Raw genomic sequence first — 14,810 nt, 5'->3', positions numbered from 1 at the left:
CTATAAGTAATGATAAACTAATTTTACTTTTTAAGTTAGCCAACAAGGCTTGGATCTTAAGGCAAATCCTGTGAATAAGCCTTTCACAACCCTCTTTTCTCTTGCTTCCTCAACCACAGAAGTTGAAAACCTAAAAAAAAAAAAAAGAAAAAAGAAAACCTGAACATTTATTTACCATGCCAGACCTCCCCAGTTAGGAACAGCCATGAGCCCAGTTGTAGCTAGTAAGATGTAACCAGAATCACTGGGTGGAGTTCCTGGAAAAGTTGTTTTCTTTTATTAAGGAATATATTTGGCTGGCATGTATTTTGTCCATGATAAACTAATTTTAAAAGATGAAATTTTATTAAATAAGTAGGTTGAATGATATTACAAAGAGGAATGCATTAGAAAATTCCAGCAGTACAACCTCTTCAAGAATTAAAATGACAGGCTAAAAATAATAAATAGTCCCTCAGGAAACATAATTTGCTGCTGGCAATCTATATTCTTCTTCTTTGTTTTAATGGACGACTTGAATGCACATCTTCCAGCTTGTCTTCTGGAGGTTTTGGCACAGATGAAATTACCTAGTTTAAAAAAAGAAAACCACCAACATTTATTCCTTATAGCACAGGAATAAATAAACTAATAGAAGAGGTAGGATCTACATCTAGTAGTTCAAATCTTGCCATCACATTGGAGGCAGAGTGAGTCCAATTTCAGGGTATAGCCTACAGAGCAAAGTTTTCTGTCCAAACACTGATGGGAGTAAAATTTCTAAAGCCATTTAACAAGAAAAAAAATTTGAAGGGAGAAAAATAAATATGTACTCTTCTATAACAATCCTTTATTATTAGCATCTGTAGTAAGTCGTATTTAAGCATTTCTCATTTTTGTTGTTCTGCTGTCTCCTTTTTAGGAATTGAACCTAACAACTTTTTTCTTGAAAATACAGTCTGCTCTGGCTGAGAGCGCTATGCATCTCTATCTATGCCTCAGCTCAGCCGTATTTGAAGGAAGGAAGGGGGCCAGCACAAACTAAAAATTTTAAAAAGAGGCTTAAGCATGGAAACTGCGTTTATAGATTTTTGTTATTATAAAATAGGAGCTCATCCTTAATGAGATAGTAATTTTCAGGTAAAAAAAAAAATACGCATAAACTAAGCCACCTCAGACTCCCTTAATCACTCTGTAAAATATACATACAATTACACAAAAAGCACTCTCTGAACCTTAGAGTTAAAGTTTAAGAGAATGGTCTTTCTCCCTCAGCTTGATTTCTACAAGGTTTGCCCCATAAAAAAGGTATCTTTCAAAAGCTAATTCAAATGTTAGCTTTCTTTTATTTGTGCTTGGAAAATGTAAAATGATTACATAAATAATATGTAAAGAAATTACTACCTAAGTAGTACAATCGAGTTGTATTCTATTTAAGGAGCTGACATGTTGAAATGCAGACCGTAGTGGCTAGTCTTTAGAAATCTCATCTTTTTCTATGGCTATCTTTATCAAAGAAGAAAAAAGCATTTTAATTTGATGTAGTTTGTAATAACTTGAAAGAAATAAGTTGTAGTAATTTTCCTTCAACACAACAGTTCTGTACTCTGGCTCATAATAGAACCAACCGGGGAGCTTTAAAAAGAGAGGGCCTGGGCTCAATTCTCACAGACCAACCTCACTGACTGAAACCACTGCTTTTATAGTTTAGAGCTAGAATGATATGAAATACATTGTTTAAAGCAAGGATTAATGACATCAAAGCACATACATTTCTGTTAATCAAATTCAGTTAATTCAACAGAACTGTAGAAAAACAAATAAAAAAACTGAAAATGAAAAAAATTAATGACAATACTTTAGCTGCCACAAATCTCGATTTAGCTGTTAGTCCTATGACCAGATGGTCTCTTAAAATAGTTTTTTAAAACTGATCTTACCTCTTGAAGTTTATTCCGAATTAAATTTGCTGTGGTATTCAACGAGTCGTCATGCATGTCCACTTTAGGTATGTCTGGTAACAGAGGCCCAATCATAACCTCATTACTACTTGTGCTTGTTTCAAGAAAAGTTCCAATTTTACGATCGTCTTCTCTTCTTCTTTTCCGCTCCTGCAGTTGTGTTGTCCTAGGCATAAATCTCTCAACTGCCTCTGAAGAAGTAATAGCCTTTTGTGCACCAGGGAAGGCCAAAGAATTTTTTAAAGGTTTCATTTGTATCTTCTGCAAAGAGTCATTGTGCATACAATGCTCCATTGTTTTAGCATGGTTTCTACTGTCCTGAGAGAAGTTGGATGCTTTACCCATATGTTCCCCTGACGAACATGTACATTTTGAGGAAAAATAACATAAAGGGAATTCACAAGAATAAGGAAGACAAGGGTCTGAGTTGCCAGCAGAAGTATTCACAGTGACTGCACGAAATCCAGATGTCCCTGAATGGAAGTTCTGTCTGAAATCTTTTGTGTCTTTAAGCTCTGTAACCGGTTTCTTCTTTGTTATGTAATGATCTTCACATTACAATTTAAATTTAAAAGGTGAGATAAGAGGAAAAAGAAATGTTTTATTGTTTTCATCATTCAGAAAAGTATAATTTTAAAAACAAACATTACTTTAAATGTTAACAATGGTACCCCGAATAATTTATTTCTTAAGCAGGCAATACCTTGTATTTAAAAGCTAAAAAGGATAAAGAATATATTAGTGTCAAGTGTCATTCTTTCTTTGCTCCCCATCTTCCTGGTTTCCACTCCTCCATAAGTAATCCCAATTCTTTCTTATTTATCTGTCCAGCTAGGTCTTACTTTTCCTTCTCCCACCAACTCCTCTTTTTCCATAATATCCATTTCTTTGTTCCTTTGCATTTTCCAGCTAACTGTAGATCTTAGAGATCTTAGAGATTTTTTTCTTGGTCATTACATAGAATGCTTCTTTCTTCACAGCTTCAGAGGAGTCTACTGTATGAATGTATCATGCTGCTTAGTTTTTGTTTAATTTTTAAAGGAGGCAGTATGCTGGACCCATATTTTGTAATTTTATTTGCCACACAAACATAAAGTTTTCCTAGAACTATTCACATATCCCATGGGTTAAAGTTCAGGGTCTACTAATGACCATGGGCTCTCAACAGTTCTCTTGCCAAATTTTCAAATAAGTCTTCCAAGAGTCTTTCCTCCTTACTTCTCTTCACCTCTGCCACAGGCCACTTCCCCAGTCATAAACTCCTCATATTCAATAACTGTGTGGATACTGACTTGGTCTTTCAACTAAAGGGTGGAAAACTGGTCATCTGAGCCTCCAGGACTATTCAGATTTCAGACCACACACATTATTTTAGTCCAATTCTGAGTGCTCTGTTCCTACAATCCTTGTACCAAATCCCATGAGACCCTATTCCAGGCACCTGTAATTTATGTCTAGGGAAACTCAGTGGGGCATATGGCGTATCTGGCCAGCAACTGGTCAAAAGTGGGACTTTTTCACATTTAATAGTTTTAGATTGCCAGTAGGTAACTAGTCTGCAAATCATAATTGTTTCTCACTGCCTTTATGTCAAGCCTTAATTCCTCAGCATGGGACAGACACGAGGCACTTCATGATTCAGTTCCTGTCCTCTTTTCTAATCTTATTTCTAGGAGCAGCCCATGTTGTGGTTGCCCTGTACTACTTGTAGTTCCTTCATACACATGATGCCTACTTATTCCTCTGTTCTTTAAACATGCTACCTGGCTTACCTTTCCATCTCCCCTTCTGAGTAATGTCTATTTGACCTTCAAAACTCAGCCATCTCTTTCATCCTGTAGGACTCTTTTCACAAACTAACATCTTTCCCTTTCCAGCCCAGATTACTTGAGAGTGCTGCACAGAATCCTGCAGTTTATAGTTAATGAATATTGTGATTATTTATCTCTCTTCCCACTAGACTGGGAGGCTTTATGATGATATACCTCGCAGAGTGCCTGACACATAAAAGATGTTTAGTACCTGGCTTTACAAACCTTTATTTTTAGTAGTTCTTGCTATATAAGCCTTCCTCTCCTGTAATTTTTTTCTAGTTTCTTCAACTGTTTCAAATTCTGGAGCATAGCATACATGAAGCAATCCACCAAAGAAACTCTGTTCATCCATTTTTCTCTTGGCTGTCCTAAACAGAAATATGTGATAGCATGTTTTATTAATCTTGACCTACTTAGGATGAAAGCTGAAATAGTATGCAATGCATTGATCTAAAAGTCCAGGTTTTGCTAGGTGTACATACATCCTATGGTTTGGGAGTTAAGATGTTCTACTTGTGTATGGTGTATTGACTCTACTGATCTAGTGCGTACTCTTCAAGCCTTTCATCCCCTCGCTCTATACTACTAACAGATTTTGAGCTAAGTCATCCACACATAACCAGACTCCCTTTAACCAACTTAGGAGCCAATAGTTAACTTGAGGTACACAATCTGTGGTCATGTGTTAAATGTTCCTTAAGAGTTAGCTCATACCCAATTTAGCCTTTTCAGCACAATGGATTCACAAAAATAATATTGTAATTATAAAGTCTTCAATAATTGAGTAAATATTGAATATATAAGCAATGAGAAAGTTACATGATGATATTCAACAAATACTTTTCAAACATTTGTAACTGGCTAAGCATTATACAACAATAAATATTTAAGTACTTGTGTGTCCAGGGATAATGATAAAAATACTTATTGAGATTTTATCACACACCAGGCAGTGCCCTAAGTGCTTCACCTGAATTAAGATTTCATAAAACCCTGTGAGGACCTAAGGAGGCCTCGGGAGATTTATAATTTAGCCATGCTCACACTAGTTTGTGGAGCTATGATTCAAATTGAGATGCGGAACTCCACAACCTACCGTATTATGTGCTGTGGGAGATGCAAAAACTCTAGAAAATATGCTTCCCTAACTATGAGGGGAAGTTGGTTAGGGGAAGTGAGATTACATAAGGGAGCAAACTGAGAACAATACATAACCCTATAAAAATCAAGTGCTTTTTGGGATCCCTGGGTGGCGCGGCGGTTTGGCGCCTGCCTTTGGCCCGGGGCGCGATCCTGGAGACCCGGGATCGAGTCCCACGTCGGGCTCCCGGTGCATGGAGCCTGCTTCTCCCTCTGCCTGTGTCTCTGCCTCTCTCTCTCTCTCTCACTGTGTGCCTGTCATAAATAAATAAAATTAAAAAAAAAAAATCAAGTGCTTTTGTGGCAGACTGCAAGTGCTATTTGGAGTACGGAAAGACAATGTGAATGGGGGGGCACCTGACTGGCTAAGTCGGTAGACCATGTGATACTTGATCTTGGTGCTGTAAGTTTGAGCATGTTGGGAATACAGTAATTAAAATCTTTTAAAAAAAAAAAAAAGAGAGAAAAAGGAAGTATGAATGGTAATAGCCAAAGGATGGATATTGGAGCAAATTAGTGACAAGAATGGGGTAAACATAAAACTAGATGAGGCATTTCCCCCTTATTGAAGCACAGAATTTATGCAGAAGGCAGGAAAAGACTGAGTCAATTCACATAGGTGCATAGCATTAAGAACTTCAATAGCGGACAGCCCAGGTGGCTCAGCGGCTGGAGATCAGGATTGAGTCCCATGTCGGACTCCCTGCATGGAGCCTGCTTCTCCCTCTGCCTGTGTCTCTGCCTCTCTCTCTCTCTCTCTCTCTCTCTCTCTGTGTCTCTCATGAATAAATAAATAAAATCTTAAAAAAAAAAAAATCCCAGCAGGTTTAAAAAAAAAAAAAGAACTTCAATAGCTAATGTTTACTGCATTCTCAACAGGAGGCACTATGTTTCACCCCTTTACGTGGATTATTTCATACCATCCTCACACAACCCTCAAAGTAGGTCCTTTTACCATACAGATTTCAGAGACTAGAAAAGACAGGCTTGTTGAGGTTAAATGACTTGTCCAAAGTCACGATGTTAGTAAGCAGTGAAGTTCGAAAACTTATCCAAACCTATTTTGTAATCTACCACAATATATGACTGAAGATTGTTACGCAAGGTAATGACATTTAAGACTGGAGTTAAGATAGGGCAGCCCGGGTGGCTCAGCGGTTTAGCACCTGCCTTCAGCCCAGGGCGTGATCCTGGAGACCTGGGATCAAGTCCCACGTCCGGCTCCCTGCAGGGAGCCTGCTTCTCCCTCTGCCTGTGTCTCTACCTCTCTCTCTGTGTCTCTCGTGAATAAATGGGTAAAATCTTAAAAAGAAAAAAAAAAAAGACTGGAGTAAGATTAAAATAATACAGCATTACTCAGTAATTCAGGTATGAACGAGGGATAACTGGGACCAATGTGATAGCAATGGGAATGGCGGAAATGAAACTTAAGCTTAACTTGCACATTACCTTGCACTTTGTAAATTCATAAATTTAATAAGATAAACTTCCGTAAAGTCTTCTGCTGGGTATTCATCTAAAGCGTTATACTGTTCAATTGTACCATATAGAGCAAATCGCTCAACTAATTCCTTCATTGCTCCCACTGCAGGAACTCCTTGAATTAACAAGTACCGAGATTCCAAATTGATTGTATATACCTAAAAGAAATGCAGACACATAAAAATGTATTTTCCACATATTAGTGAACCCATGTGATACCTGTCTTTCTCTGATTGACTTATTTCACCAAATAACATAATACTCTCCAGTTCTCCAGTTCACTAATACACGGAATATAAGAAACAGCGCAGAGAATCGTAGTTAAGGGAGGGAAAACTGAACGGGAGGTCATCAGAGAGGGAGAAACACCAAGAGAGACTCTTAACTCTAGGAAACAAACTGAGGGTTGCTGGAGGGGAGGTGGGTGGGGATGGGGTAATTCCGTGATGGGTACTAAGGAGGGCACATGATGTTATGAGCACTCGGTGGTATACCTAACTGATAAACTATTGAACATCTGCATCTGAAACTGTGGACTATACATTGGCTAACTGAATTTAAATTAAAAAATGTATTTTCCAAAGAGGCCTAAGACACATCTTCTATTTAAAAAAAAGGGGGAGGGGGGAATCCCTGGGTGGCGCAGCGGTTTGGCGCCTGCCTTTGGCCCAGGGCGCGATCCTGGAGACCCGGGATCGAATCCCACGTCGGGCTCCCGGTGCATGGAGCCTGCTTCTTCCTCTGCCTGTGTCTCTGCCTCTCTCTCTCTCTCTCTCTCTCTGTGACTATCATAAATAAATAAAAAAAAGTTTAAAAAAAAAGAAAAAAGCTCTGGTGATTAAAGAGTACAATGATGAGCACTAAACGTACAGAGGTGCTGAATTATATAGTACGCCTGAAACTAATATAACGCTGTAGGTTAACTATACTAGAATTAAAATTAAAAAAAAAAAAAACTTAAAGCCCTGAAAAGAAGAAACATTCTGTTCAGCCGGTCTTCATAAAAAATAAAGAATAAATTCACCCCTCCGTGTCAGGGCCTCTAATTAAAACACAGACTATCTTCAATGGACATATTTTCCGGAGGTTGGCTCAGGAGCAGTTAAGTGGAGAGCGAGCGAGAACGATTCACTGGGCGCTACCACGTAAGCACGGAAGATACAAAGACTAAAGCAGAGCCCCGTCCCTGCGGAGCTGACGTTCTAGCAGGTAGCCGAGGAGTTCGTGAGAGCGTCTGGTAACTGGGCGCCGGCCTCTCGTCCCACCTCCGATGCCTGGTTGGGGCAGGCCCGCAGCCCCTCAAGCCTTCATCTATCAAGCCGGGCCTGATAAAGCTATCGAGGACAGCGAGTGAAAACCCAAGTCACTTTACCTTGACAGCGCGAGGCCGCCGCCCCTCCCGATACTTGGCGCGCGTGTCGCACACAGCCCTCTGGACGTGGTGATCGAATACGCCCCCGAGCTCCCCGCCACTCGACGCCATCTTGCCTACTTGGCTCCGGCCAAAACGACAACATCCGCCGGGCCGCCCTCCCGCTCACCCAATGACGGAGGGGAATGGGCCAAGGCGTGCCTGCATTGGCTGGAGAGTCGACGGCGGCCCGCAGCGTTTCCGGCGAGCGAGACTTGGGGGAGCGAGGTGCCGCCCTCCGGCGGCGCGGCGGAGAGGCCCCAGACTGCGCGGGAAGCTTGCTTGCCCCTCCCTCCTCGTGCGGGCGCGCGGCGAGGGGGCGTGGCCGCAGGGGGCGGGGCCGATCGATCTTCTCCGGCTCCGACGCCCTCGGCCTGCCCGGCGGCGGGCGTCGGCTGGAGCGGGCTGCTGCGGCGGGGGCGTCTTCGCCGTTGGACCATGTGGGGCGGCGACCGCCTGGCGGGTGCAGACGGGGGTGAGGTGGCGGCGACTGTCGTCTTCACCAACGCTCGCGACTGCTTCCTCCACTTGCCGCGGCGCCTCGTGGCCCAGCTGCACCTGCTGCAGGTACCGCGCCGCCCGTGGACGGGGCTCCCCGCCCAGACCCGGGACACCGGGGTAGCAGCCTGGGGGCGGACGGGGCTGAGGCCCTTGAGGGACGCGGCGACCCCCAGGGCCCCCCCGCCCGGAGCGGCGTGGCGAGGGCTGCCTTTCCGCCGTCGCCGCCGAGCCGTTGAGAGGCCGGACTGAGGGCCCCTCGAGGGCACGGCCGGCGGGGGCAGGTCGTGCAGCCCTGGGCCTTCAACTTGCCCTGTTCCAGGTGTTTTCACTCGATGAGACTGGGCTTACAGACATCCTAACAGTCTACGTCTGCATTCAGAAATATTCCTCACTCCGGTTTGGAAAAGCTCCTGGGAAGTCGCTAATTTTTATTTTTATCTCGAAAAATGTTTTTCTTGGCAGTGATCTCCAGATCCCTGCACGACTGCGGTCCTGGACTCCAGAGGGAGGGGCGGGTTCGGTGGGCAGAGCCCCTGTAGATTAACAGCGGAGCCTCCGTGCGGAGTAGGTCACTAACCAGAGCCCCCCCCCCCCCAGCCCGGGGTGTGCCAGGGGTGTGCAGGAGAACTCTGCATACCGGGAAGTACATAGGTAGGCTTACTTGAGCCTCTGCCGTCAGTCGTCCTTTTTTTATTAATTACTGGCAGAAATACAGCATCCACATGTTCATAGCTAGAGATAGAGACCTGTATGTAGTCGGTGAGTTTGTGTTTATGCAGGCAAAGGGATGGGATATTTGAAATCCTCAGAAACCCTGAATGCATGGTACCCACAACTGGCTAATCATGAGGGGGATATTTAAGAGTTTCCAATAGTTTTAAGTACCCTACCTTTCCATCTTACTTCTCTGGAACTGTTTTTTCTAGATTATTCCCCCCCCCCTTAGAATTATTGGACTAGAAGGCATAGGTGAATTATTAAAGCAGGAAGTCATGAATTGGGAGCTAATGTGTTGAATTATTTTTTTTGGGCTGAAGTGTGGAGTACGTAATACTGTAATGCTGTAAGGGGATGAGGGTCAGAAGAGTGGTTTTCTGGCCTGTGTCAGGCTTACCTTGAAGCTTTTAAAAATGGGAGTGTTCTGGTCCTTTCTCAGACCTGTTGAATCAGAATCTTGGTGAGTGAGCTTCAGGCATCTGTAATTATAAAAATATCTTTGGGCTAGTGGATGCAAAGGAACTGAGACTCACTGTTATAGAATCATAGAATGTTAATGGTGATAGGGACCTGGGGTTTCTAGGTCATTTCTGTACTTCCACATGTTAGGAAACTAGCAGTCCTAGGGAGGGTACCATTTCTAGTTAATTTGTTCTCTTGTCTCTCACTCTGCAGCATCCAGGCTGGCCTTCTCACTGTTTCTTTCATAACCCAGCTCCTTCCTACTTCTGTACTCTTACTCATGCTAGTCTTTCTCCCCAAAACGCTTTTCTTCATTTCATGCCTTCAAAAGCTGAGCATAATCTTATACCTCCTCCATCTGGCTTTCAAATTCGTAGTTGATCACATTTGTCTCCTTTTCAAAACTTTACTGTTTATGTGACACATCCCTCTTGTACTCTATTCTATGTTTCAAGTATCATCTTTTGCTTATCCAAGTACTTATTTTGGGGCTGGATACGCAGTAGATGCTTTAACCCAGGATTTTTTAATCTTGGCACTTGAGGCTGGGTAATTTTTTGTTGTGGGGGACTGTGGTGAGTATTTTAAGATATTTAACAATATCTTTGACCTCTTTCCACTAGATGCCAGTAGTACATCTCCTCTTCAGTAGTGACAGCCAAAAAATAAAAGTTTCCACATGTTGCCAGATGTCTCCTGGGAACAAAAATCACCGCCAGTTGAGAACCATTGCTCTAACTCCGTTATTTTGTCTGTATGCTGGGCTCCGTGCTTCCTGTGATTGCTGAAATGGGGAGAGGGTTCGCAGCCACACTGAATGCAGACAAATCTAAATCTCCATCCAGAAATGGCTGGGTACAAACTTAGCATTTCTTTTGTGTTAGCAAGGGAGAACCCAGGCCTCGGATCTGGCTGGTCCAAGGGCCTGAAAGCCTGTGATTTCACTGGAAAGTTCCCTCCAAGTGATACAGATACTGCAGGTATGGGCAAAAGCAGGTGGTCAGTCATTTGTTGATTGGCCTCCTGGGAAAGGAGCACCGTTCTCTCCAGTCTATTGGCTGCTTCTCTTTGCCCGAGGTTCTGTGGTTCAGGTGGAAAAAGTTTACATGAATGTGGACTCACAGTAGTCTGCAAAGTGTACTAACTCCAACTGAACATATATTACGACTGACTGTAGAGCTGGTTACGACATTTTGACCAAATGAAAAATTAAGGTATTTTTCCTGTTTAATAAAGTTGTTGATTTTCCTTTTTCCAGTGAGTTGGTAGAGTTCTCCTCTTTGATACTTTGGGACGCATTTTGTATTTCCCTATTTAACATCTCTGGTTTTGAAAGTTTCTTCTTATGAAATAGATGATCTGGATTATATGCCACTGACTCTGATGAAACTGTGTGGAAAGCACCTGGTGGGTTGGTCACCTTCACCCTTATAACCTCAGTTTGCACACAGCTGACATAGTAATTTGGAATTTGACTCCAAATCCTGGGCTCTGTATACTTGATCACACTTTGTTTGGGGGAAAGGTTTTGTCAGTTTGGGCAGTTGGACTACCCTGTGAATTGTGAGAAAAATTACACACCTAAGTGATACATGATGAATTTCTTCTATACGAAGTTTTAACATTTTAATAACATGGCTAATTTAAAGTACATTATATTGCCTCAAGTTGCTCAAACATATTTTGAGATTTTTTTTTCCTATTTAAAGGAACAGTAAGTGGCCTATAACTAGTTTGAGATAGTAAAATTTGATGTAAATGAGTGAATTTAATATTTAATAATTTGATGAATTTATTTTGATATAAATGATTTTAATACAAAAACTTCCTGAGATGGTAAGTTTTGATGGCTATTAATGAAGTGTCCTTACTTTTTATTGAAAAAATGATATATGTGTGTGAATGCTTATGAGACAATATTAATTGGAAAAATACTAAATCATGACTATAATATACAACTATGTAAAGAATTTGCCTCAAAAACAGGATTGGCTAGAAATAGACAAGATTGTTCATGTACTTGTCTTATTGTGGAGGAAATATCAGTAATTCCTTTTTTCTTTCCAAGTTTACATATTTTTTAAGGTTTCAATAATGAGTTAGTAACTCTTTGATCATAGAAAATCTTGTTTTTTTAGTCCTTAGCCACAAACTTAACATATTTTATATAACTGATCTTAATGAGAATACATTTTATATTTTGATTTTTGTATTATAATTCCATAGTTGTAAAACTTTCAAAATTATTTAAGAAGCTGTGTAATATAAAATTTCTGGAAGTGTACATAAACTATTAACAGTAAGTACTCTGGGAACAGGAATTGTTTTATGCTTTTGTAATTTTTGTGCTTTACCGTGTACATTCTCTAATAAATACTGTTACATTTTTAATCATGGTATATTTCTAAATGATAAATAGCTTTACTAAAATAGTAAATTTGTAGCTTATTTAATAATTTCCCCATTAATAGACCTTTGTTTTCACTGTTATAGAAAATACTGCAGAGGTATGTTCTGGTGCAGTTTTCTTCTTTGAATCATTAATTCAGAATAAGTACTCATATATATATATATATGCATATACACACACATATATATATATAGCTCAAAGTGTAAGTAAATTCTTTGGCTACCTATTGCCATTTTGAATTTTGGAATGGTTGAATGAATTTGTAATGCCATCATAAGAATACAAGGACACGGATTCCACCCACAGCATCACCAGCTTTGGGTATTGAAAATGATTATAACTTTTTAAATGCTCTAATGTACACAACAGAGAGCTATCACCTGTCCATAGAACTCTTTTTGTATGTGTGGGTTGCAGTAATAGTTTATATGCGTTACTGGATTCACATAAAAGATAAAAACTCTCATCCCTCCTTTCTAATTTCTTCTCCCCTCCTCCTTTCTTATTTCTTCTCCCCTCCTCCTTTCTTCTTTCTTGAATAAATAGAATCAAGCTATAGAAGTAGCCTGGGGTCACCAACCTGCATTCCTGAGCTGGGTGGAAGGCAGGCATTTTAGTGATGAAGGCGAAAATGTGGCTGAAATTAATAGACACGTTGGTCAGAAACTTGGACTCTCAAATGGGGACCAGGTGAGTACAAAATGACTGATGACTGTGACTTTCTCCTAATGTCACACAACACAGCAATGGAAAGAAAAAGTTCAGATTAATTTTTTTAGGGAGATGAAAGGATACCTAACTTTGTGCTGCTATAACCAGTCCAGGATATTCAAGTTAACTATATGCTATTGTTCAGTTATTATCTTGTAGTCTGCTCCCTATTTGACTTTGTGTTCTATTTTACTTACTTTCCAGGTTCCCTAATTCTGTTTGTATGCAATTATTTTTGCTTTATGAATTATTGAGTTTTACTTACTGTTATTGAACTTCATATGTTTCTGCAAAACCTTATAATCTTCCAAGGTCATACTTGATTTTTAAAAAACTATCCAACAAAGGAGTTAATATTTTTCTATTTTAGTCTTGCCTATCAATTTAATATGCTTAGATTGTAAATCCCCAAAGTTAGAAGGCTTATACTTTTTTTTTTAATATTTTTAAAATTTATTTATTTGACAGAGAATAGGCAGGGGGAGCAGCAGGCAGAGGGAGAGGGAGAAGCAGGCCCCTTACAGAGCAGAGAGCCCAATGCAGGGCTTGATCCCAGGACCTGGGATCATGACAAGAGCTGAAGTCAGACATTTAACCAACTGAGCCACCCATGTGTCCCCAAGGACTTAGATTTATGTTTTCATTTTATTCACCAATTTATTCCCTTCTAAATATTTTTAATTACAGAAGTAATGCATATTCATTACAAATATTTTACAATTGAAAGTAAAAAGATGTTTTTCTCTTTCTCTAACCCCAGCCTCAGAACGAGTGTGTATTGTATGTTGGGATCTCAGTATACTTTTAGGGTTTAAAGAATGGGATCATATACGTTTTCTGCCATTTTTCTCCACAAGATATATCAGAGATACATTTCCATGTATCACAAACAATACGGATTGAACATCTCTACATATACATGGAATGAAATAATACAAATTGAATTGCAGAGTCTAGGGGACTCTGCATTTAAAATTTTGATAGATGCGTTCTATTACCAGTTTCCCACAACATATGCAAAAAGTGCCTCATCTTTTTAACTGTTTTGAACACAGACTAATTTTATTTATGCATGTTTTTGATAATGCGTATAGGCCACTAATGAGACATCCATACGCCTAGTATTAGTCCTTTGCTTACCCTAAATCTCTGGTAGAATCTTTATTATTTATTTATTTATTTATTTATTATTTTTTTGAAGATTTTATTTATTCCTGAGAGAGAGAGAGAGAGGCAGAGACACAGGCAGAGGGAGAAGCAGGTTCCCCTTAGGGAGCCTGACGTGGGACTCGATCCCGGGACTCTGGGATCATGCCCTGAGCCGCAGGCAGATGCTCAACCACTGAGCCACCCAGGGATCCCTCTCTGGTAGAATCTTAAAACTTCAGTCCCACAGCGACCCTGGACATCACTAACTTTTGTGCCTTGCTGTCCAAACCTGGGGACACACAACATTTCGCCCAGGATTGCATAGCCAGTTAAAGCTCTGTTGTCTCTGTTTCCTGATGGGAAACACCCTCTTCCTGTTGCCGACCTTGCTGTCGTCATCAGCCTCTGAATAGTCTTGTGTGTTTTTAATGCCTGTTTGCTTCAGAGCGAACTTTTACCTGAGTGTCTGCAGATCCTCTGTACATTGTAGTAATACCACGAAGGGAAAGGGGAGATTCTGCTCCAGTCCGCAAAAGCAGAGAGGGAAGGGCTGGTTCACTGGAGCATTTAATACTCAGTAACTATGGATTTTAATCCTCAATCCCCAGAAATGCCAAAAGAAAAGCAGAAGAAAGTAAGGTGGTAGATTCCAGCTTCTGACACACACTAGAATTTCACATACATCGACAGGCTGGAGTGAGGGCACATCTGTTTTACCTTACTTTCAGTTGTGAATGTTTATACTCCTAAATAACTGGCTCTGATCTCTGTCTCTGCATTTTTTTTTCTTTACTTTTCTAGAAGCACCATGGCTTGAGGTTTGTTATAAAACTAACAGTAGTAAAACCTCTAGAAATAGTAGAGTATGTATATACTAGATCAAGCCATGATTTGATGACCTTGTTTCTTCTAACATGTTTAAATTACATTTCTGTTAATGGTTTTATTTATTATTTATTTGTTTGTTTATTTGTTTATTTATTTATTTATTTATTTATTTATTTATTTATTTATTTATTTATTTATTTATTTATTTATTTTTTAAAGGAGGCTCCACACCCAGCAGGGAGCCC

The 14,810-nt window shown here is 40.4% G+C and overlaps 2 protein-coding genes across 4 annotated transcripts in view; one reads left to right on the top strand and one right to left on the bottom strand.

Annotated features, from left to right (window-relative positions):
* Window positions 1–326: 326 nt before the first annotated feature.
* Window positions 327–7,865, bottom strand: RBM48 (RNA binding motif protein 48). Of its 2 annotated transcripts, XM_055307624.1 has the most exons (5): window positions 7,749–7,865; window positions 6,344–6,534; window positions 3,977–4,122; window positions 1,920–2,488; window positions 327–569 (listed from the first exon to the last, which is right to left on the bottom strand). In XM_055307624.1, the coding sequence occupies exons 1-5, from the start codon at window positions 7,857–7,859 to the stop codon at window positions 483–485; spliced, it is 1,104 nt and encodes a 367-aa protein (XP_055163599.1). In that variant the 5' UTR covers window positions 7,860–7,865; the 3' UTR covers window positions 327–482. The 2 variants fall into 2 exon arrangements, with proteins under 2 accessions (XP_055163599.1, XP_055163600.1); XM_055307625.1 differs by lacking the exon at window positions 6,344–6,534 and having other exon boundaries at window positions 7,749–7,858.
* A 314-nt stretch (window positions 7,866–8,179) lies between these two features.
* The window catches only part of PEX1 (peroxisomal biogenesis factor 1), a 40,828-nt gene continuing 34,197 nt past the window's right edge, over window positions 8,180–14,810 (top strand). The window contains exons 1-2 of one of the 2 annotated variants that reach the window (XM_055307445.1): window positions 8,180–8,354; window positions 12,424–12,567. In XM_055307445.1, the coding sequence (XP_055163420.1) occupies window positions 8,226–8,354; window positions 12,424–12,567 (273 nt within the window). In that variant the 5' untranslated portion in view covers window positions 8,180–8,225. The remainder of the gene's footprint in view (window positions 8,355–12,423; window positions 12,568–14,810) is intronic. The other variant, XM_055307444.1, reaches the window with a different exon arrangement.

This window comes from Nyctereutes procyonoides, unplaced genomic scaffold (genome assembly GCF_905146905.1).
Source record: "Nyctereutes procyonoides isolate TBG_1078 unplaced genomic scaffold, NYPRO_anot_genome, whole genome shotgun sequence".
Lineage (NCBI taxonomy): Eukaryota > Metazoa > Chordata > Mammalia > Carnivora > Canidae > Nyctereutes > Nyctereutes procyonoides.
This window is presented reverse-complemented; position numbering and strand designations above follow the sequence as displayed.

Coding starts and splice junctions, on each gene's coding strand:
- RBM48 (XM_055307624.1), bottom strand. CDS start 7,859: ATGGCGTCGAGTGGCGGGGAGCTCGGGGGCGTATTCGATCACCACGTC. Junction 4,123..6,343: donor ATGAATTTACAAAGTGCAAG/GTAATGTGCAAG, acceptor ATTTCTGTTTAG/GACAGCCAAGAGAAAAATGG. Junction 570..1,919: donor TTCGGAATAAACTTCAAGAG/GTAAGATCAGTT, acceptor TTTTTAAACTAG/GTAATTTCATCTGTGCCAAA.